The following is a 25,598-nucleotide window of genomic DNA, read 5'->3' on the forward strand; positions in this document are numbered from 1 at the left end:
GCAAGAACAAGTTCACACAATACAGAACCTAAACAGGTTAAATACAAAAAGTAATAGCACATAGGAAAGCAGGGGGGGAGGGAAATAAAGGAAAAATAAAAATGAAGTCATACCTCCCTTTGCCCCAAGAATATATACCCTTTCTGCGGTCCAACTACAGGAAGAGGTCAGTCTACAAAATCCACTTTGTTACCCTATAAATGTATTTATAATTTGCTATGTGAGGCAGACACATATTTTTATCCCAAGATGCAAACACCACATTGTCCCAGTACATCATATGCCAAACATGAAAACACACTTTCATGAAACCTTTGTAACCTGCATCTGTAACAGTTAAATAGAGAGACTGCAAAAAATATTACAAAAAAAAGAACTATGAGATGGGTTGAAAGACATAAAGGAAATTTCAGTGGATAATCAATCAGTTTTCATCCTGATGAATTCTAAAAAGAACATATAGATCCTCAAGACCAAGATTCCATCCAGGCTATCAAGTACATTTATTTCAGAAGGGGAAAATATCCTTACAAATCAGAAGGAAATAAGCAATTGGACAAAACAGATGCAGTATTTTTCTGGAAATAACTTCTAGTTGCTAAATCTAACTTTGCTTAATGCATCATGTAAGTTACAAGACATGTACACATAGTATGTGACGAAGTGCTACAGTAGGGCTGCCTGCAATCAGAGGTTGCCTGAAGACAGTGCATTTTTATATGCCAGTGGTTAGTTCAACCTGAAAATGAGTATGGTTGGATTTCTTCCAAAAATCCACCATATGGATGGATGGCTATTTAACTCACTATGCTAACACCAGCAACTTTTATACAGCACATCACCACTCTCTCAATTTTTTTCTAGTTAAAAATCAATTGCCAGATTACTGTGATCTAGCCTTTAATTCAAGTTAGTGGTCCAACTAAGAGATGACAGAATTTCACAATTCACAGGTAACAGTGCAGCCTTGATAGGCTTCCAAGCATTTACTATGATTTTGCTTTGTCCCCTTATCTGTGACTGATGCCACAAAAAAAAAAAAAAAAAAGAAGAAACATATTTGCTACATCTGGAACACAAAGTGTTTATATCTGGGTACAGGTAGAAAAATGTGTTCATTACAGTACATTAATGCAATTTATCACAGCTCTCTTTAATATTCCACAGAAAAAAGGTACAATTAAGATATACCTCAGTAGGTCTGGGATACAAGATAACTTACTGAAAAATGCCAACATGAAGATGCCATCATTGCCCACTCTAAGCTGATCTGCATCACTGAAATCATCCCGTGGTGGATACTCTTCTTCCTGGATTTACAGGTTAGTGATAATTTAGTGAAAAGTTTAGAATAACTATCTATAGGATAAAGTATTAATCACGTTTCTAAAGTTAGAAGAAAATTGACATTTCTGTAACATGTCCACATCAAGGAAGTTTAGAAGAAAAATAATTTATAACTATAAAACAAGTCTTATTTGTTGCTTATATTGACAAAGCCCAAACTGTCTGTAAAAGTTTCTGTAGAAAATATGTACATATTGCCTATTCATCTTAAGTGAAGCTAAAAGTTATTTCAGATTAGTACTTTGACAATCAAACCCAACGTAAATCTTTTTTTAACTGTAACTGTCTTGATACGTAGCCAAGTTATTAAATATTTTTTTGAAAAGTCATCACATAGTATGGTCTATATTTTTCCTGCCATAAAAGTCTTCTAATGCTTCCCTAAATAAAGAATAAAAGTTTTAGAAATAAATTGCTGATACAGTAGCACTGCACTAAACAATTTTACAGCCCACACAAAAACATAAGCAACGCAAAGAAAACCTCTAGGGTCACTAGAGGGCGCAATCACCTTAGAAGTGTCTAAAAGTATTCCAAACTCAAAAAGCACATTACTTAAGCCAAACAAAAGAGAACAGAGATGTCACAGTCAAAATGATTCAAAGATTTCTCCCATTGTGTTAACATACTGGGTCATAAAATACTGCAAGTAAGAATTTGTTTTGTTTCTCAGGACTCGATTTTCAACAGAACTTGGCAAATATTACATATGTCAGTTCTACACACAGGTAAAACATTGCTCTGACTGTAGACTGACAAATGTAAAAATTTCTCTACTGAAGAGAGTCCGCTGAAAACTAAGACAAATTATACACCGTTTTTATATTTAAATGAGTAACATTAAAACAATGCAGGATGACACAAGTTAAATAATGCTGTCAGTAGCAGCGGTAATATGGTCTAAACAGAAGCACAAGTAATATTCTTTTCTTATTTTTTGTTCAAATTAACATAATTTATTAGAACTGAGACAAGAAATTACCTATAAAAACAAATGAAATCAAGAGAGATCAATTCCAGTGAAATTTACTTGTCTATTACACCCAGAAGCACTTACTACTGAAATAACATTCATGACTAAAATTCAGGGCATTAAACAATCACAGTGATCTAAAGCTCTGCCAAGTGATCCACATGTTCCCTTTTGTCAACAGAGCAAAATAATTTACCAGAGTATAGAGATTAAGTAAAAAATGTCCTACAACAACCTGTAACAACTCAAGGCAGTCAGCTTTACCCTGAGTAACATGGCTGTGAAATTCCAGCTGTGTTCTGTATTTCAGATTAATTAATGAAGACACTGCATCAGGTAACTTACTTTAAAAACACTGCTATTCACATAGACAATTCCAATGGAAGTACAACAAGCTAGCTGAACAACAACCTTAAGGGACTATAATTCAACAGTACATAATTTCAGATGTCCCTAAATGGTCATCATAAGTGACTATGAAAGCTTTGGTTTATTTAGTTCAACTTTGCTGTAGCTACAAGACTGATGGGGGGGGAAGGGAAGGAGAGGACGGGCTGAAAAGGCATTAAACAAAGAGCTGCATTTGAATGTGTTTATATCTGAAATGCATGCCACAAAATTTCCTTTTTCAAGTCAGGACAACAAACTTATTTTCAGTTTTCATTTCACAATGTCTACAAGACCCCATATATAATAATTTTGGACTTTTTTCTAAACTGTCTGCCAATTACTGCCAAGTACTTCACACTGGTATTTCCAAAACAATTTGTGAATTATACTCCATGCAAAAAGCTGCCTCAGAGATATGAAAATTTTGCTCAACTACGGTAACAAGTTTAGCAGTTTGCTCTGTACACACAGGCTTCTTTAAGGCTTACACACATGAGAAACACAGGTCAATACACAGCCCACAAATATAAGAGCAGACATGCACTGTTGTACTAAGTGTAAACAAGTTGTAATTTATCACACTCCATGTCAAAAGGGAGCAGTAAACTGAGTCCTATTTACTGTCTCCAAAAACTGGCATATGAAAATTATCAGAATATTTCAGAAATTAAATACTTTCCCGTGCTTAAATCACCTTTAGCCTACATCCATATCACTTAGGACTATGAGGTTTCATGAGCAGTCCTGCACACAGAAAACACTAACTGACCACTGCTCAAGTCCCACTAATACTGCCTGTCTTTCACAGTGCTCTCATTTGATGTAGCTGGTGTCAATTGCCCTAATCTTTCTTCAACATATAGTTGCTTGTCACCATGCACTCACGAATGAAAATGGGAATGAAGAATTACTGTCCTCTCTGCTGATGCTTAGAGCTAAACATAATTTAATAAAATACTTCTATTAGGTAGTGACCTTTTTATCAATGAGATTGCATATTATATATTTTTTTCTTCTTAATGAGAAGAATGTAACACAACACACAAATCTATACAGTATGTAACACTGTTTCATACTGCACTATTTCTTGCTTTCTAAATAAGTTGACATGTACGAACAGAAAACTTATTGCTCCTATGACCAGAGAAACATCTAAACAGTAAATTATATTATCAATATAAATGGCATATCACACAATAATTTTTCTAAGCAAAAGAACATCAAATGGTACACACCATCTACTGAAGTCAAATCTACTAATTCCCCGTAAACAACAGCCCTCTCTGTAGTATTCTGCAAGAGGAGGACTGTTTGGTCTCAATGCTTGTTAACATCTTTCGAATTGAAATCTAGCATGGCATATAGTGAGACAACCACCTTTAATCAAGTAAAGAACCACTAAATTGATGTAAGTCTTCCCAATGCAATGTTTACAGCAAAAAACTTCTATGAAAGGGTCAAATTACTTAATAAACCCCATAAATGATACCTTGAACATACAAAACAATATGGAGAAATTAACAGTGGGGGGGAAAAGGCACAATGAATCCCAGAAGCATTTGTTTGCCAGCAGGAAAATTCATAGCGAAGTCTAAACTAGAGAGAACTATACCATACCTCTGGACGACTGAGGAATATTTCATCAAACAGACTCCTAGATTCCCTAAACTGGGCGTGCTAAGCATGTAAAAACAGAAAAACATAAGACAAATGCAACTGAAAAGCATTAAGTAAAAGCCATTCATTGCAACATACAAACAAGTCATTTAACTGTTAGCAATACTTTTGTCCGTTTAAACTGACCTTTCAAAACTGACTTTGATAATTTGAAAAGGAAAACCCAGGATAACTAATGCTATCACTACTGATGACACAAGGTTGGTACAATTTCTTTGATACAATGATAAGTTACACAAAGAACTATAAAAACAAGTGCTGAAACTTTCAGTAAAGGTTTAGATTGTTCATATTATATGAATATATTATCTATGATATCTGTGAATGTAGGGCCTATGATGAAGTATATAATATGATCACATTAAGGTTTTTTTAAGATCCCTACATGATTTGGGGGAAAAAATACAAAAGCTTTTTATTAAATGTGCTGCCCTTTCAAGCCATTTTCCTCTTTTTTGCTCAATGAGTAGATTTGTAACCTTCTTCACTGGACACTTTGGACTATACCATGAAAATAATCAGCTTCATGTATCACTCGAAGCAACAAAATGACATATAAGTTTTTTCTACTGTTCACATTATTGCAGTAAAGAAGCAATATATCCTCAGTTTACAAGGAAGAAACCAGAGGAACAGAACACTGCAGAGCTCAGATTTGTAAAAGCACTAATTTCATAAGGCTGAAAATAAAAACTGAAAAATCTATATTATATCATTTGTGTATGTTTTGCAAAGTCTGTAACTTACAGGTCAGATACTGTCTCCAGCTGTCACTTGAGAAAGTGATAAAACAAAGTGTGCACTACTGTTACATAGTTAAGTCACTTATCTGTTACTCCGCAGGTATTCAGAGTTAAATCCTTCCCCTAAAGACGGTGAGCCACCACTCTAACCGTAACAACACCCTTCTTTCTTTTTCCAGCCATCTGCCAGTATAAGACAGTTTTATTATACAGTCTTAGACCATTTCAGTGTAAGTCCAGAGTTATTAAATAAGGCAGGGATTTTCTGGCAGTATCACATGGTAAGGTAATTAAAATGGCAATAATTACAACTGCACATAAGTTTAATATCATCTACAAAACTGAAATTTGGTTTCAGCATTTCCTATTTTTTCCCCAAATCCCAACTTTGTGACCCTAATACTCTTTCTTTAATATAGCTTTGTGTGTGTGCATGCACTTGCTTAAAAAAAAAAAGAAAAAAAAAGGAGCTTTTCAGCAGCCAGCAAGAACGTGACTTTCAGATACACTGTGTAAACTAGACTACTGATACTAACTTAGTAATGTCATGAGTCTAGAACTTTTTACTCAGTTTCTAGTTTGGGGGAAATAAGCAAGTGAAATTCTTGTGGTGTCAGCATGCAGTTCTTGAATGTCAAGTTCTACTGTATGTTCTAACAAGGTGGACTGTGTAAAAGTTTACTTCTAACTCCATCACCGTATCCAACTCTCCTAGAGCATCTTAACTCTAGACTTCTTTTCTCTCCCTACTCCTCTTTTCTCACACACCAGCTTCAGTTCCTTTCCCAGTACCACATTTTAGCCCCAATCGGTCCTTTTCTCCACCAATCCCAGTTTATCCTTTTCCCTTCTGTTTCTCATTTAAATCTGTACTCTGTCCAGACCGCTGCTCTCCATTCACCCTTGCCTCTTCTTATTTTGACTTAGACCCATCCTCTCTGATCCCTGCCTGCGTCCACTTTGAGCCAGTTACCTCCTTACTCAACTAAAACCAATTTCCCACAACACATTAGCTTCAGAAGGTCGGTCAGCTATTGTCCTTCTCTTCACCTACCATTGATGACAATTGAATCAAGTGGTTTTCCCCTTCACTTCTAACTGAACGGTGAGAATAATAAAACTACTTCAGAGCACACCAGAAATTGCTATTTCTCAGTTTCAATGTTTTCACCAAAAACAGTCAAAGCAGCCATAAGGTGTATCTACTTTTAGTTCTGTAATCCCACTCTGACACAAAACATTTGAGAATGCTTTCTGGGAACAGCACATCTGAAGTCCCATCCCCTTCAGAGCTATGAGCAGCCTCAACTTTTTCATGCAAGACAATCTCCACACATTCACCAAATTTGAAGCCATATGTATCAACTGAGGAAACTCACTTTTCAAAAATTTGTTGTTTGACCAAAACCAGGCAGACTGTCTGAAGAAGGGTAAAAGATGTTTCTGTCACACTGACCTGAACTTTTAAGAAAGAGTTCTCCAAAGTAAAAATAAAAAAGCTTAAAATTACACGATAAAAAAAAACCAAAAAAAACCAAAAAAAACAAAAAACATTTTTGTTTGGTTTTTTTTGCTTAGCTTTATTCTCGAAATTGGCTGAACCCCAGGCTGAGCTGTCAAGAAAGATTCCTTTTATGTCTGAAATTTGTGCTTCATAGGATTCTAGACATATGAATTTAAAAGCAACAAGAATTTTTTGAGAGCTGCACATCCTGTCTGCCGCACCACAGGTACTCTAGAAGTTAGGTGTGGGTTGCTAATGTTCCAAGTTTGTAACTTCAGATTGAGGGTTTCACTCAGACCAGTATTTCACCAAATATTTTACTTATGTGATGAACAGTAAGGACAGACTACATAGCAGTTAAAATGTTACAGCTGGAGATCATCAGCTCACCGCTGAAACATGGCAAGCAGCCATTCAGATCTCCCTGGTTCCCTACCGCATTTAGTAAAACAGATTTGTGGGACACCTTCACTGACCATGTTACACAAATCCACTTTTAGCTGTAGCTGTGCATATCTTGAAGTGAGTGTTGTGCACTGAGTACTGTGCTGCAGTCAAGAAAGGAACAGCCTCCTGCTGGGTGAGCAGAGGGTTTTTTCCAGCCACAAGCACTCTGTAGCCAGTAAGATTTTAAATATATATCAAACATAATCACATTCGATCTCAAGGAGGAGACTTTTAGTCAAAGCACTAGAAGCCTTATTTGGGTATCATATATTATGGTCAATACTACCAAGCAGCTCAATTTCCACATTTCAAATCTTAAGAGAAAAAAAGAAATTTGCTTACAAAACTAACACCTATTACTAATTGCAGATATCAGTTTTCTGTGTTGAAGATTGTACTCTAAATAAGGTTAATTCTTTCAAAACTATAAACACCGAATATATGCCTATTACTTAATTTACTGTTTACGATAACTCATGGTGTATGGGTTTTTTTGTTTGTTTTAAGAACTTGGAGCATTTCTTTGAACTTCCATGGAACAAACAACAGGGACCTTTCCTTTTAAAAAAGATCTACATCATTTAGGGTCTTGCCCCTTCCACACTGTTGGAATTCTCCCTTTGTCTCTAAATGTCTTTGGTCATTTTTTTTACCATACAAAACACCAAATGTCAGCAATAACTCTATAAATTAACATTAGTAGTGGATACCTAATTAAAAGTTGACAAGTTACTGGATAAACTATTAAAACAGGGCAAAATTTGGCTTTTAAAGTTGTTTGGACAACAGCTACATCTCAGAAGAGGGTGAATATGATATGCTTTTCACAGTACTTTACAACTAACTTACACTGTCTATACAAAACCTAAGCATCCAAAATATTTAAGTCATCAGCCCACTGTTATTTTAGTAATAGGTCATAATATGGGCTCAATTGTTATAAATAATTAACTAGCCTAACATGTTTCACAAAACTGAAATAAAGCAGAACTATATCACTTACTCGTTGGGCAACTTCTGCTGCAGCAGCTGCCATTGCTGCAGCTTTGGCCTTCTCTGCTTCATCATAAGTAGGAAGAGAGGTAGCTACACTGTATGGAGGTGGTACAGGATAAAATTCATTTTGTGTTTCTGTTCAAAATAAAGAAGTTATGTAGTTATGTATTCTTAAACCAGAAGGATGTCAAGAATATTAACTTTTACATGCACATAATTATATATCCTTGAAGTATTTTTTTTATAGAGGCTGAAATTCATGATATTTGCATTTGAAATAAGTTTGGGTTTTTTTAAATACTTTTATAAAAAGTAGTGCAGCTTGATGGTACTTTTAGCTGGTACTCAAGGCAGAAACTTTAACATAGATGCTGGCAAAAAATGTACGAACATAAATCATACTATGTTAGTTACATCCCTGGGCATTCCAAACAAAGGCTTTTTATCAAATCATACAAAAGACATGCACATAAACATCCTAAGAAAAAAGAGCCTTTAAATATCAATATCACTTCAGTCTGGTAAAAATCATGCTGTATTCTTATCAGTGTGGCCTTGTTGCTAATTCCAGTTGCTCTGTGAAAATCAGTTTTTCCAATTTCAACACATTCTTTTAAAAATGTTCCTTCCATCAAAATGGACCAGAGACTTCATTCTTCTATGTTGCAAGAGTAAAATATCATCACACAGAATTATTTACAACATTAATTAAAAACTACTCAAAATACACCTTGATCTTCCTCCTACAGCCAGCAGTAGCTTGTTACAACATTGCTTAGGTGGTTAAGATTTGTCAGCACAGGTCACATGGTCAACAGATTTGTCAGCACACCAATACAAGGATGTTATATATAGGGATATATAGGGATAATTCCAAACAGCTATTTATTATATCTGCAAATACTGTCTCAAAGGACAGGGACAGGAAACTGCTCTTTTAACCAGCATTAAAAACATTACGTTGGCTGTTACTTCTAAAATATTTATTTGGCACACGGAGACACAAATCCATGCAACTTTACTTAAACAGGAACTCCGATGTTGCCTGCTGTTAAGTCTCCCATATCACAAAGTCACAATCTCATTGAGAAGAGGAGCAGTGAACAAATGGATAAAAAGACTCCTGTTACTCATTTTTCATGAGAAGTTTTATCAAGAGCCTTTAAAGAAAAATTAACCTTTTCATGGCAATATTTTCACAGAACAATGTTATATACTTGGAAGTTTGAGGGTTTTGTTTACAAAGAGGCAATGAAAAGTGCTAATGAGGTCTAATAATGGAGCACTACTCAAAGATGTAGATTAAATGTGGAACAGAACTAGAGCAGACTTAAATAAAACCTATTATACTAATTAATGAATATCCATTAGTCTAGCAATTTAGAACAATCAGTGTAATTTAGAAGTGTGCTTCTTCTGAATAAAAGGGCTGTACATGAAAGGATATCTTTTTACTGCGATTGTGTGCTTAGGAAAAAAAAACAGCCACAGTATCGTACCAGTTTGAACCAAGTGCTGATTCATACACGCCCCTCCCTGACAAGCTGTTATGTGAGAAAAATACCTGAAGCTGCAGCTGCTTCCACAGCTATGCTACAGTAAGGTGGAGGGGAAGTATCTGCTTCAGATAAGGCTGCTGTCTGGGGAGTCTGCGTAGTCTCTGTAGACGTTGAGGGCTGCTCAGCTGCTGAAGATTCTGGTGGGTCATCCTCATTATGAAGCTTAGAAGAAAATCATAAAAATTTCAGAATTTCAGAGGCATTTAGGGAATACTTTCCACGACAACCTAATACATGCAGAAGCATGTTCAAAGAGAGAATATTGCTCTCACCAACAAAACAAAAAATATTTACAAACCAGCATGTGACTACTTCAAGTAGTCCAGCTAAATTCTTTTAAGCAAACAGCTAAAGATAGTCTTAACTGCCTTGTTGGTTTTTTTCCCCCAGAAACGTATTTCTTCTCATCAGAGATGTTCAGAGAGTCTTAAAAATCTGCAGTTTTTCAATGTTTACTATAATGGAAAATACTCTTATATGACTATTTTAACACCATTACACTTTTGTTCCTAAATACATTCATAAAATGTCTTAACCCATTTTAAAACAAAACAGGTGAGAAATATTATCATTTATTGTATTGATCTAGAAGAAATAAAAATTTAAGACACATTTCTAGTTCTGTAATTTTCATTCTCTTACAACTTGTCAAAGAGTTTCTCCATGCAAATTCTAAGACTTTTCAAAATATTCTGCTGGAAACAACCTTTTCCTCATAAAACTTTAAGCTGCTGGTTGGTTTGTTTGTTTTATTAAGATGAAGTTTTATAAGGACATGCCCAGTTAAGCATATACAGAAATAAAAATTTGGCTAAGCAAGAATGTTGATTAAAACTGTGGAATTCAGATCCAGCAACTAATATCTTTTCTTAGAGAAGGCCTTTTTGATTGTTTTAGCTATCTTGATAGTGCTTAGAATATGAATCAAACTTTTAAGAAGAAAGAGGGTTAGAATTAAACAAAAAAGTGCTAGTTCCTGGTAGTGCAAACTACAAGATAAGATACATAGAAGTCAGCAACTGAAGGGCCACATGTAAAACCCAGACCAGAAGATAAGTTGAACAAATCTAAAAGCAGAATTCTGTAGCTTCAAATTGGTTGTTTCTGTGAATACCCTACAGAAAAATACCATTTCAATAACAAAAATATTAAAACTATAACTACATTGATTTCCTATTAGGCAAAGTGCAATCAGATTATTGGAAAAATCACATTATGAGAAGAAAGAATGCTAAATTTCTTGTTAAATAGTGTAACATTCACACCAAAATTCTTTCAACATGTAGATTATATCAAAGTTCACAGAATGGTTGAGGCTGAAAGGGATCACTGAGGCCATATAGCTCAATGAGGCCTCTCAGGCCCCCCCTTCTCAACGAGAGACACCTACAGCTGGTTGTGCAGGACCACATTCAGATGACTTTTGAGCACCTCCACAAGCTCTCTGGAAAGCTTGTTCCAGTGCTCAGTTACCCTCCCTTTATTAAAAATACAGAGGGAAAAAAAAAGAAAAAAGTTTCCTAATGTTCAGAGGTCATCTTCAATGGAACTGACAGGAGGTTTTGAGGGTTTCTGGGTACTGAGCAATCAGGTCATTTGACGGCTAATCAGTGATCCAAAAGTAGCAGTAATCTGAAATATGAATAGCCATTTAGAGTAGTTAAAGCCAAAGAAAACAAAAGCACTTCAAAATAACTAAAATATATTTAGTGATAGAGAAAATAAGTGAGAATACAAATCCCTAGACTCTAAAAAGGTCAAACCGGTCAGAAGAAGAACCTGAGAACTACAAAAGTTATGATTCTAAATTCAGTACAATCATTCACAAGAAAAACCTCATATTGCAATGGACAAATAAAAAAGACCCTAATTTTTAAATAAAACTGTCATTTTATTAGAAAAGATACAAATAACCAGATATTACTAGCATAGTTTTTTACACTGATGCTGTTACACTGACACTCTTACAGGATCTGTGTGTAGTTCTGACTACCCTCCGACAACAACCTGGTCTACAGGCAGGAGAAGCAGCCAAGTTAATTGACATCTGTCTGTTACCTCCATTCTTCCCCTCCTGTCACCTTCCACTTCAATCCCTGCAACTTTTTCTCCCTACCAAGTCACAGTATGTACTGTCACTATTCTGGAGACATAGAGATCCTCTAGCATCTCATTGGTCAAAAAACATACTACTGCTTAAAAAAAAAAACAACAACAATACTTTGCCATTACAAGAACTGTAATTTTGTGTCTTCTGCGTGCTTTCTTGAAAATTACTTTTCTCCGTATTATCTCTAATATAGTAACAGTGGAGTAATTTAGTAACTGATGAAGTTAACATGAGGATCCGACAAGAATATGCACGAGACTTCTTGTTTTCAAAGACAAAGTTAACAAGTCATTCACTTGTTATAGCAACTGCAGTTAGAAAATGGAAAAAATTCATCCTAAGGGCTCCATACAAAAGAGTCCCATTATGGCCTTTAGTGGATTCAAAAAGCCTTTATTTTGCAGGACTCATATTCAGAAACCAAGTATTTCTCTTTATCCTTTCTTCTATTATACAGGCCTCTCAGAAATCCTGAAAGGCATCAAGGTTATCGTAATGCAGTAATATAACAAAAAATCCTGACTCCTTTACTGGGAAAAAAAAAAAAGAAAACCACAAGAATTGGATTAAGTAGCTTGAGTGTTCACAGCTACAATAATAAACACAAGTTGTTCTGTTAACAGAAACCAGCTTTTGTTAGTTCTCATTGTGTCCTGTCTCCTAGTTTCTCCTCAAGGCAGTAATTTCAGCTCTTCTCAGGGGACTAATTCGCTGAGGTAAGAAAGCAAAACAATGACAGAGTTCAAAAAGTGTTTGGATGATACTCTCAGGCACATGGTGTGACTCCAGGGGATGGTCCTGTGTAGAGCTAAGGGTTGGATTCAATGATCCTTGTGGTTCCCTTCCAACTCACCATGTTCGGTGATTCTGTAATAAAACTCCACAACTGCAGCAGAACTTGCCCCAGTAAACCGGAAATTTTGCCCAGGTCAGCAGGGTAGATAGCAGTGGTTTATATCATTTCGTCTCGTAGCAACTCTGCCTCGTTTTCACAGGGCACTGATTCTCCTCTGTGGAGTCACCAGCTTGCTTGAAACCAGTAGCAATCTGTCTACCTTTGAGCTTGCCATTTATGTTTAATTTTGGCTTATACTGTCCGATAAATTTAGAAGTTATTTTTGGAGACAGGGGAAGAAGAGGCCTGACACTCCACATAGGTTTCATTGCCATAGAAACCAAGATAAAAACACCCAGAATGGAACAGAAAACATCTGTTTCAAGGCATTACTTATGCTATGTACTTAAATGTCACCTGAAGAAGCATTAAAAGTATACAAACAGTATCCAAGATTTTATTTTCCCAATAGTAAGATTATTTGTCTACTTTTTAAAGGACTGAGGAGAACTCACAGTTCATCATCCCAGTCCCTCCCAAGCCCCAACTGAGCCATTATTTGGTTCAAAGCAACACAACTGCTTTTGTCAAGATTATGGTCAAAACAATTCCCAAGACCTATTAAACCACAGACCAGTGTAAATTAGTACCTTCCCCCGATCCCCACCCTCCCATTTTAAAAGCAGGTCACACAGAAATTTTTTTTTCCTTCACATCTTAGTCTGTACTTACAGTATCCAGCTGACTACACGGAGCTTTATTATTAAAAAAAAAAAAGGAAGTACTTTGCTATTAGACATATTACTCTTAACCTGTTTATGCCAGTATTTCAATCCCTGCTTTTGCAGCCCTCAACCTACAGAACATTACAGGCTCATATTCTCAAGATGTCCTATGTTAGGACATGTAAAATTCAAAGTTCAATTGAGGAGCAATGGTTATTCTGCCACCAATGACTCAATCTTATGGTAACTACTAAAGGGGGTACAGTAACATAATAATTACCTTCATATGATTTTTTTATCATACACAATCTTCGGTTTTCTTCCCAGCAAAAGGTCTACAAAGCAGTGATTCGCTACTTCATTTCGGAAGAAGTTAAAATCAATGCCAGACCTTTCAGCACCAAAATACTGTGTAAAATACAGATAGCTTTCTTTTCTAACTACTTTAACAGTAATAATTTCTTTAAAGAGGAAAATATTCTTCTACAATTTACACAATTATTCATTCTAATACTTCCTTCTAATTGATTTCCTTAAGCCTGTTATTTTGTTTGTGTAATTATTTCCAAAGGAATCAGATGCACTGTCTGAAATCAGATGACGGCCTACAAAGAAACATGACTCATGAGAAAGTGCTTAGTACAGAAGCTTTTACTGAGGGGACTGATGTCCCTTACTTTAAGTTTTTATTTTGATAAGCCTAAATGGTTAAACTGGAAGATCTCATTCTCTACTTAACACTTTTCCTTTAACTGCAGATAGTAACTTTGTTTCACCCACAAAACTCTGCTTTCCTAAAAAAACAAAGTTTGCTTCATTTCTGATGAACTGACTGACTGTACTGGAGTGGCAATACAGGCAAGTTATTAAATTATGCCATTTTAAAAAAATCGCAGGAAAAGGATATAGTATCTTATATCATGTCTACCATACGTACATCAGATTAGAACAATGCTTTCAGATAAGCATATTGAATCTAGTCATAGTGTAACACACACACTCCCCACTCACAATTTCTGCTACCTCATTTTATGCACATTTCAAAAGCTGCTCTTTAATCCTTTCATAAAATATGACTTAGGGAAAACAGTATATTATAAAGTTATTGCAACATAATTAAGAGCATGATATACATTTTTAAAATCCCTTTGTCATAAACATATGCTTTTTTCATGCTCTTTAGATAATTTCTTTAGCGTAGCATAAAATTACGCATACAGGTTTAAAAAAAAAACAAACCAAAACACAAAACCCCAAACAACTAGCCAGCTTTCTTTTCCTGCTTCCTTTAGCACCCTTATTACTAGTTAACCTTGTCAAAATATGACTTTTAGATAAACTTTTGTGTAAATTTTAGCAGTGATAGTTCTGTATGGGGCACCATAGAGCTACACAGAACTCTCATTAGCAGTCATAAATTACAAAGCACTTTTAACAAATCCTTCTACCTTTCAAATGATATTATATTTCTGAAGAAGCTTTGACTCTTCTAGTTTTGACCTCATGCTGATCAGTTCATGAGTTCTTCCAAACTGCATTAAAACTAATATAATGCACAGAAATTCCATAATGCTGAACTTAATACTCTGCTTTAAGTAATGCTGTGGAGACAACCAAGTACATCACGCAAGTTCAACCTTTCTATGCAAAACAGTCCATTGATACAGTTCCGTCACAAAAAGCAACACTCTTGGCAACAGAGGTTCATCGTCTTCACTTTGCAGAAGTCACTTGGGTCTTCTATTATCAATTTTTCAAATAATAACAAAAGACCAACCAAAAATATCCAGTTATCGCAGCTTCTAGTGTGGGAGGGCAAGGCATGGCAGACTCCAGACTGCCCGGACACTACACAAAAAGAAGTCTGATGTTTCTGCATTGTACTCCTGACATCTTCCATACACAGGTATTTTTTCCACAGAAATCATATCGTTTTAAATACGAGAGGTGTAACCAACAGCAGGTTAAAAAAAAAAAACATGCTATTTTCTTCATTAAGCTTAAAGGGACCTTCTCACCTCTCTGTGATACACCTGATGCTTTCATTTATTTAAAAATTCTAAGTCCTTTTACACTTGCCTACTGGTAGTGATTTGTAAGTTTAACTAAACTGCTCTTTATAAATGAGGCATGAAAGCAGAGATCTCTTGCTACATAAAAATAATTTCACTGAAACAAATGCAGGTTGCAAATTAAATGCTTGTTTTGTAACCACATATTGCATTTTTCAGCTTTACTAGTCTAAAAATAGATAAATTTCTCTGTAAATAGCAAAATCTTAATCTTGGGATTTTCAAGACAAAACAAAAAAAGATCCTGAAATAAATTTTAATTCTGAACCTGTTATAAAAATACTTCATGTTGAAAATGGATTTGACCTCTGTTTATTCATCTCTCGTTTCTGAATGCCAACTAATCGACTATTACTTTATTTTTAGAAAAACCGTACAACTTATACTGTCAAACCAGAAACCCCATCCACAGAATCATAGAATGGTTTGGGTTGGAAAGGAGCTTAAAGATCATCTAGTTCCAAGCCCCCTGCCAGAGGGGGTTGCTCCAAGTTGCTCCAAACCCCATCCAGCCTGGCCTTAAACAGTCCTAGGGATGGGGCATCCACAACTTCTCTGGGCAACCTGCTCCAGTGCCTCACACACCTCACAGAGAAGAATTTCTTCCTAATATCCAAACAAAACCTACCCTCCTTCAGTTTAAAGTCATTCCCCTTGTTCTATCACTACACACCCTTGTAAAACATCTCTCTCTGGCATTCTTGTAGAGCCCCTTTAGGCACTGAAAAACAGGTCAGTGTCCTTCCTGTGCTGGGGACTCCAGAGCTGGATGTAGTGCTCCAGGTAGGATGTCTACCAGAGCAGAGCAGAGGGGCAAAATCACCTCCTTGCCCTGGTGGTCACTCTGCTTTTGCTGCAGCCCAGGACATGACTGGCTTTCCGGGCTGCAAGTGCACATTGCCAGACCATGTCCAGCCTCTCTTCCACCAGGAATCCTGAGTCGTTCTCATCAGGGCTGCTCTCGATCGATTCTCTGCCCAGACTGTGTTTGTGCTTGACATTGCCTCAGCCCAGATACAGGACCTTACACAACTGGCCTTGTTGAAATTCATGTTTGCACACAACCACCTCTCAAGCCTGTCAAGGTCCTTCTGGATGGCGTCCCTTCCCTCCAGTTTGTCAACTGCACCGCACAGCTTGGTGTCACTAGCAAGCTTGCTGAGGGAAAGTGCTAAGATCAATCAGCTCTAATTCAGGTAGCCACTGAATTTCAGTAGTCACTGAAAAAAATCAAAACTAAAACCAAACATCTGTAATTACACTTAGCAAATAATCTGAAGAGTAGAAGAGATGAATCCTGCCGCAAAAAAAAAGTTTCATTTCCCTGCTTATTTGGAAAAAAAAAAAAGATATCCACATCAGCCTTTGAAAGAAATATTTACAATTTTCTAGAATACAAGAATTCTTGAGAAAATAAGCCCAACAAACCACATTGTATTCTAACTTACTAGCTTCCTCTTCACTATCAGTTTTTTATTCTTTACCAATACGGTAATTTACATAATACCCTTTTTTTTAAATGCCTGTTTTAATACCAGCCTACCACAAACCTGTGTAGTCCAGCTTGTAGGAAGGCAACTATTTGCAGTTCAGTACCAAATGCACACTCTCCTGAAATACAGACCTGGCCACAACCACAACACTCCAGACAAACAGCAACCTCTAAAGACTGGTGATCCCTCAGATTAACAACTACTGAAGTACTAAGCAATTAAGCTCATAAGGCACTTCAGTATATTCCAGTACAACTTTCAGTTACTTTTTGCTTTTATGTATTTAAAACTAAGTGACCAAATTTGATTAGAATCTCTGACTGCACATAACAGATGCAGATCCTATTTTTTTCCTCAACTTCCCCTGACTTGGCAAGCATCAGCTAACACACACCCAGATCCAGCAATGTCCCTTCATGATAATGGAGTGGATTGGTTTGTTTTGTTGTTTTTTTGTTTGGTTGTTTTTTTTTCAGAGGCATCTCTGTAGACAGTTTTCAACAAGAGTTAATATGTCAGAAGGTCAAAGGTGTAAAATCTGCACTAGAACCAGGAAAGAACAGAAATCCATTGATGCCTTTCCACAGCTGTGTAGAAATACCAAGTGTGTCCGCTAAATAAGGATTAGGTACCATGGAAACCCACAACCTCTGGAGGCAAACTCTGACTGAAAAGAATCCAGAGAGATTTATACTAAGTGTTGGTGAAAAATAAGTTGCAAGAGAATGGCTTTTCTACCAGAGTGAATCTCCTTGTATAAAAATAAAGTATTCTGTAGCAAGTGAAAGTGTTTTACATGCACAAGTGGGTTAAATTATTTTAGTCAGATCTCTTTAACAAGGAATCTTTAGTCTATTGGATTTCCCAAGGTTTTTTCAAAAGAAGCTTATAAATCTCATTAAAAACAAAACGAAGAACAATGATTATCAGCACTTTGTGAAGGAAAAAATAAAAACATTATAATGTGTATTGATAGATGTGTCTCTCTGTCTCTCCATCCCAATGGCTACATTATATATAGCATTTTACTTGTTCATTTTTTGTGGATTACGATCCAGATTGAAACAATTAATTACACATTTAGCAGCACAGCATGCACATTTGCATTCATTCCCTATGACTTCTATTCCTTCCAATCCCCCATATTATTGGTAAAAATAGAGCTCTTAGTAAAGTGAATATGAGAACTCTTTTAGAAAAGTAAATATTCTAAGACTAATGCCACTAGAAGTGTGGTCTTATTCTTTAAATATATCCATTTCTCTCCATTTTTTTTTTTGAGGTTTCTTCTCTACTGAAGAATTATTCAGCAATACTTCTGAGTACTGGAATTTTTGTATGATCCAAACAGGTATATGCTTCATATTGATTGTAAAATTATAAACTGGGCATCGTTTCCTAGAGTTTTTTCTATTGCATAGTTATAGGAATGGATAGTCAAATTTGTAAACAAAACACTGGTGTCTCTGAATACTAATAAAGGCTATGGCTGGGCCTAACATTTTCAGATCTTCACTCATAAGTATAAAAAAAATTCTAGAAAGAATTGTTAAAAGCTTACTCTAAAGCTTGTACACAATGAGGTATTGCAACTCTGATCTACACTAGAAGTGTAGCCTATCATGTTTGTTTACCTATCATGTAGCCTTCTGTTTGTTTACAGAATTGAAACCAGTTCCTCAAGCTGTTCTCAAGTCATTGTTTGACAAAGTATAAAATGAGGCTCACCTCCTTGAACGCTTCATAGATAGAAGTAAGAAACCCACTAAAAAACAGAAGCATATTACTGAGACTAGCAGTCAGTCAAAGGAAGTGTTTTGCCTCCAACACAATCATCAAGAGATAGATGAACAGCACATGAGCCTTAGTCACTTATTTGCCACCTATTTTCTTCAGACTCCCCACCATTCACAGCAGTTATACTACAGCTGGAAAAGTGTGCATCTCTGCCAATGCCATTTGCATCTGGTATGGATTTGACACACGTGAATTTGTTTTCCTGAATCTGATAGTATTATCTACCTCTAAAATCTTATGTATTAACAAACTGCATATGTTCACTTCTCCTTGCGTAATTTCTAAATCAAACCTCAGTGAGTGCTCTCCAGTTTTAAAATTGCACACTTTGGTGAATAAAAGTTCCACAACTGCTCTATCCACTGCCTTGGTGACTCTACAAGCATTGATCACTTCCAACTCCACTTCAGATATCCCTTTTAAGAAGTCTGTTTCCCTTTACCTTCTGTAGCTCCTCTAGGCTCCTCTTATGAGAGACCAAAACTGCATACAGTACTCAACATGTGGGCAGGTCCCATGTTTCATACAATGCTTCCTGTTCATTCTCACTATCTTCCCTGATGATGGACAATGTTTCATCAAGGTTTGTTGGCAGCTGCCAGTAACCAACAGCTTCAGCAAGCCACCAGTGACAGAACTGCAAGTCAAAAGGTCATGTCTTTACTTACCAGAAGCTTTATGAAACCAGTACAGAAAGTAGATCCCAGTCACTCTGAAGTCACACAGAACAAACACAACATATAAATTGTAAAAGTAGAGGGAACAGGAAGGCCTGTAAAATTAAGAAATTGGACAGGGCTGTCACCAAGAGTCAACTCAGTATTCAACAGTTAGTTCCAGCTTCCATTTTAGCCTACATTAATTTCAGCTGCAAAATTCAACGTTGATTGAAAAAGTTGAATATTATTCTAAAAATATTATGCATACTTCACTTAAGGTAGAGTGGGAAAGCTCAAATACAAAGACAATGCAGGAGGACGCTAAAAATGATAAATGTACAAGGGAGGAACAAAGATAAAGAGCAGTTTCTTCCTGAAGAAGTATCATGGAAACTGAACTGCAGAAGCAGCACACAATTTCACCTTATGGCCTTGATTTGAGAGAAGCAGAAAAAAAGGACTCAAGTTTGTGTCTCCTGTACCATGCATAAGTGCTCCTGAAAGTTCTTCAGAAAAACTACAAAAAATTTCAAAACTCTCAAGTTTATCCATAACCCAGGGATTTATCCCCTATGTACTTAAATAAAGCCAGTCAAGTAGAACAATTTCCTACTCAACAGTACACAGTAGCCCAAAATGAAATCAATAATTTAATAAAATATAAATCAGAGGATATTATTAATCAATAAGAGCAAGTTTTATTCTTATTAGTGGTTCAATTGCACTTGACTTTTTCAGCATAACTCATTTTCTTAGTAACTGGAAATGGAGTACCTGAGGTCCTTGATTTACTGAAATAATACAGACACAAATTTCAACAGCTTAAAAAACCACACACATACACAACACCAGCTAAACACAATTATTGTGTATTGTAAGAACAGACTCTTCCGAAAAGACTCTTTTTTATTTGCCATCTTCTTTCCCTTCCATCCATTGTGAGACTCACAGTTTTAATACAGTTAAATAGCAATGACAAACACAACTCGCAAACACCAATAAACATTAAATGTCCTTTCTTTAAAGAAAGCATGTTTATGTGTAATCAGGTAGTATAGAGTTTTTTCAACCCTGTTATTAAAGTGTGCTGACTCAGCATTTTAAAGCAATCCTACAAAATATGTGACCAAAAGGACCATTCTCTGGACCTCTCAATTGCCAGATATATGATGCACACATTTGAAAACAGGTACTTTCCAGCAGATTGTTTGATTATAAGGCAGCTAAACAAAACCAGAATAACAAAAGAAAAAAAAGCAGCAGTCCAGGAAGTTCATCTCTCTGGAAGACAGCAGAACATGACCAAATCAGTGCTATCACTGAATCATAGGAAGCATTTTAAGGAGGGAAAAAAAAAGTAGTAGAGATTGAGGCACACAAGAAAGGAACATATACCACAATGCTCAATATCAGTTGTGGCCCAGCATTGCAGCATGGCCAGCTCAGTTGTTCAAATTATGCACACAGAGTTTGGAATAGGTTTTAAGGAATAAAGAACAAATCTTTTTCCTAACCATTTATTTCATGCATTTGATGCAAGCCAATTTTGTAACCACAACTCTGAAGATTTCAATTAACAGCATTAACGCTTCAAAAATATCTTAAGGACTTTTTCTATTAAATTTCAGAATATGACAATCAACTCAAAGTACCACGATGAAAATAGACAACTGGCCTCAGTATCACCCAAGACACTTATCCCAATTGTTTCATGTTTTACCAAAGGCACCACCCATTCCTCAAAGATGAGGAATTACACTAACCATCACAAAAGCAATGTTTAACCATGAGCTCATCCCCCTTTAAAGAACCCTTAACTTATTTCCAGCAATAAGGAGATAAGACCATGCTTACAGTAGCAGTTGTCAATAATAATCTTTCCTCAAGGCTGTTCTACATAACCTTTTCAGATTAATCCAGGAAAAGCAAAAGCACATTCAATAGCTCTAGCTACATATACATCTACCAAGGACATGATTCTGACCTCTCCTACATCAACAATCAGTGAACACTAAGAGGATTACTGTCAAAAGGTAAAATACTGTTCAAAGCTAAAATGGACAAACTATGTCTGTGAATATGTTAAGTTACCACACAATAGTGGGGAGACAAAATTTTTTCTTTTTTTTTTACTGAAAATCCATGTTCTACAAGAAGGAATATAACAAATCTCTGCCAAGCACCTAGTAACTCTAAGAAAAATAGGTTTACAAACAAAAACAAAGTCACATACAGCTTATTGACCAGATTTTATTTTTGTCTACACCACTCAAAGTTTGGAGGACTTTTTTCTAAATTATTCTGTCCATTCCAAACATAGCTGGATGCACAGCCAGGGTTGAGGTTGGGGGGGATGACTCAATATCTAATGTTTTCACTATAGAGTTACTGAGGAGTAAATTAGACTATCTCAGTTTTAAGCTTATCTTAGCCTATAACAATGGAAATGATGCTTAGGTGGAATAAACAGCTAAATGTTAAAACAGAAATATATTTTCCACTTCCACTGTAAATCTCTGACCTCAACATGTGCTCTGAGTGCAGGCTGTGCAAGCCTGACATGACTTTAACACAAACAGAAAAAGTTAGACATTTTCATTAAAAACACAGCTGCTGAAGGGGGTGCTCGTTTTACTCAAGTCAGCTAGTTGCAACAGTACTTGCCCAGGGAGTGGGAGATCTAAGCCTGAGGCAGCTCAAACCCATAGTCTTTGCTGTGCAGTAGTTCAGCTTCAGCAGGAAAAGCTGGCAGTGCCTCTCCAACCTAACCAATTTTTTATTCTTTTTTTACTCATAATCTCAGGATTACTTTTCTTCTTTGTTTGAAAACGGCTTGCCTAAATTGAGTGTACTGGCATACACCAATTTGGTCATTCCCCTTTCCAAAGTAGCTGATGCACTTGAAATTTAGGAGGAGGTTTGAGGCTACAAAACTTAACACAATACTCAAATCTATAACTGTAAATTGAGCACTGAGATCTCACAAGGTTAGGTGCAATGACATTGCACATCTTCCTTGTTTTGTCAACACTGTCATGGGGCAGAAAGCTAGTTCTAGCCTTATTCTGAAACTTTTTCTCAGAAGTAACTCATTTTCCCCATCTAGAAGACTGCTCCTACTAGTGTAGCACTTGATTTCTGGGATTATCCTGATGCTGTTCCTACCACATATTTCACATAAGAACAAGTTGAGAGGGGGCTTACAGTTTCTCCCTTTTAAACTAGCATGAAAAGAACATCTAGCTTGGCCACAACACAGCTGAGAGGTTCTTCTGCTAAGAACCTTGCTATTTGAAGCCATTTTATTCATGTTATTGAACTTCCCTAATAGGACTGAAGACTTATAAGATATGGCATGCATGCCACAGCCTGAAGCTGCCCTTTTACATTACCTGAATTCACGTAACTGCACAGATCAGGTACCTCTTTCTTTGGGCTTTATGTATCTTTCAAGAACCTCGAAATCCCAGTTTCACAAGATAGGCTTAGCCACACCAACAGCTTGCTGCTACCGCAAAGGCCACTCCTGTTCCTAATCTTTCCTCCTGCACTACCCTTGCACAGATCTAGCCTTAGATTTTGGCCTACCAGTACCTCTGGAGAAAAACCCGAATGGAATAACCCAGGCATGCTTTGCTGGTTCTGTGTACTCTTTTTTTTTTCTGTTGTTGTTCAGTATGGTAAAACTGGTGTTCTCTATAACTAAACCAATTTGTGTGCAACATAGCTTATGTCCTTGTGTGCTCACACCAAAAAAAAAAAAAAAAGGAAACTGCCCACATCCCATAACCTCTGCCCATATAAAAAACCAGAAAGCTATTGCAACAGCTGATATTCCTGATGTACCAGTAAGCCAGTGTTATTCCCATGAATCAGCTGCAGAGCTGGATGTTTCATGTGTGGCCCTCCAAAAGAAATTCAAAAATCAGTGATGGCAATGCACAAAGTTAAACCACCCTGATTTAAATTAACAAACAAGAATAGAGAGAAAGTATTGTACCTGTCCAGTACACAGAGATTTGAGGTTTATTTCCTTGTTTGTATAAAATGTATTAAAAACAACTAAAAAGTGAAAAAAACTTAAAATGTATTCCATTAAGTATTAACTGCATCACTACTGTATTTGCAAACATATTAAAATGTTTGTGAAAATATTAAAGGTATTCCTTCAAGAATAAAACTACTGTTTAATAGACAAATTTGTTACAGATAAAATTGTTACAAAAATAAATTCAGAATTTAAAATGTCTATTCTTACAGTCCAAAAAAGCAACTAAGCAGTATGGGCAAACCATTGTCTTGAAAGTGTCATTTACTTCATTACAGGAGATCCTCAGTTGCTTTTCTAAACTATTAAAAGTCTATGCTAGGTGTTTCATATGCAAATAGTCAGTGCCACAAAAAATTGTATCTTCAATGACCAAGGCTCACTAAAAATATCAGTGCAACTGTCACAAGCAGGCTACAGTAACGTTTATCAGCTAATGCATCTTTACTCAGCATTTTTCAGTACTATGAACTTAGTCCTCTAGATGCAGTATTTTTATCTACCAGTTACAACATCATCTCATATCTGTGTAAAGCAACAGAATTCCCTAATGTAAGCTAGCTTGATCTGTTCAGTAACACCAATGACGTAAGAGTTTTCCTAAGACAATAAATACTATAGAAAATATGCTAGATATAAGCTAGTGGTCTTATATAAAAGGCATAGAATAAACAATATTTGTGAGTTTATTTGCCAATCACTATTAGGTTAAGTCCTCTGGAAAGAAAGGAAGGAGGAAGAGATTTTTCTCTGTTCACATTTCCTGTGTAGGTTGACTTTCATGAGAGCTACAAAGACAACTTGACTTTGATAAAGGTTTTTAATCAGATAACTTTGTGAGAGTAAAGTGTCCGCAACAATGGAGTTAACAGATACAGAAAATAAAACCTTATCTGAATTTCTGTTTTGCTATAAAGTGTTTACAGTACAAATTTGCACCTCTTAACCCTGTTTCTAAAAAGCACACACAACTTACATTCATACAAGATTGACACGCCTTTAAAAAAAAAAAATCACAATTTCTTTATCCCTGTATAATGCTGTACAACAGCAGGCTGTCATCTCAGTCTTGCCTCACACATCACTTACAAATCCCACCAGGTCCAAGTGCTACAGCAGCATGGCAACTTCAGCAGCAGCTAAACTGACATCCTGCCGTTGACTCCATCCAAACTGGTTTGTTACCTACCCATGTTATCACTCACCTATCCAGCTCTGACAAAACGTAAGTCAAAGACTCATGACTACCTGACCCCAAATTGGCTGCCCAAAACTTTAATCAAGAAAGATTGTGGGGAGTGAAGAATTTGTTATAATTCTTGAGCAGCACAGCACATAAGTCCTGCAGCCTTCAATATGACTTCTGTGCCTAAATCACTCGTATGTACGTGTAGTCTTCCCTCATGACTCAGTTATCTGGAAAACCACATTTCACAGTAAAAAAGGCAATCTTGAGCTTTAATGCTCGGTTGCTCACCCAATTTTTATGCGTTGGAAAAAACTGCTGCATTTCTTTTTCTTTGTTTCAGTATAGGTTCAAAAAGCACCATTCCAATCACTTTTTTGGCAAACAGAGTGGACTAGAAGCAGACATTTCAAACAAGATAGTAATGGACAAATTAAGGTCAGATGACAAAGAGCCAGAAGGTAAAAACAATCAGGAGAATGTCCACTGAAGAATTTTTATTATAATTTTCCTAAAGTTGATGCCTTATGCAACGAAAAGCAGAATAGGAGAAGAAACAGAAAAATACAACAATAAGGAAATGACACAGCTGAACTGACTATACCTGCAAGGAATGTGGAATGCAAAATGTTTACCAATGTTTACCAACAGGATTGCAGTCATGCAACTGTCTAAGGACAAAAGAAAAGGAAGTAAAGCAAGACAAAGGTTGGCTAATTTACTTCTAATGTCACATTCCTGCAGGGAAGCATTACAAATTCTTACCCGTCAATTAGTTGTCTTTTCCTCCTATGAAGAGAGGACAAAAAAGGAGGGGCAGAAAGCAATACAAATCACACACGCCCGCGGCGAATAGTTACGTAATGCTGACGTACTGCCTGCTCTTGGCTCACAACACTTACTTTGCTCCAATTCCAAGTACCAGCTTTTAACAGCTGCCTGGTTTGAACATTTTTACACTGCTCTGTAAATAAAATGCAGACACACAAGGAAAAACAATATGTAAGAATGAAGCTTCAGAGCTATTTCCGACAAAG

The 25,598-nt window shown here is 36.3% G+C and overlaps 1 protein-coding gene across 3 annotated transcripts in view; it reads right to left on the reverse strand.

The window, feature by feature from the left end:
• NDFIP2 (Nedd4 family interacting protein 2) overlaps positions 1–25,598 on the reverse strand; it is a 45,757-nt gene that overhangs the window by 17,260 nt on the left and 2,899 nt on the right. For 2 of the 3 annotated variants that reach the window (XM_027646092.1, XM_027646084.1), the window contains exons 2-5: positions 9,642–9,798; positions 8,085–8,212; positions 4,328–4,387; positions 1,223–1,310 (exon numbers count right to left, since the gene is read on the reverse strand). In XM_027646092.1, the coding sequence (XP_027501893.1) occupies positions 1,223–1,310; positions 4,328–4,387; positions 8,085–8,212; positions 9,642–9,798 (433 nt within the window). The remainder of the gene's footprint in view (positions 1–1,222; positions 1,311–4,327; positions 4,388–8,084; positions 8,213–9,641; positions 9,799–25,598) is intronic. The other variant, XM_027646097.1, reaches the window with a different exon arrangement.

Source organism: Corapipo altera, unplaced genomic scaffold (genome assembly GCF_003945725.1).
Source record: "Corapipo altera isolate COAL_440 unplaced genomic scaffold, ASM394572v1 0, whole genome shotgun sequence".
NCBI classification, from domain to species: Eukaryota; Metazoa; Chordata; class Aves; order Passeriformes; family Pipridae; genus Corapipo; species Corapipo altera.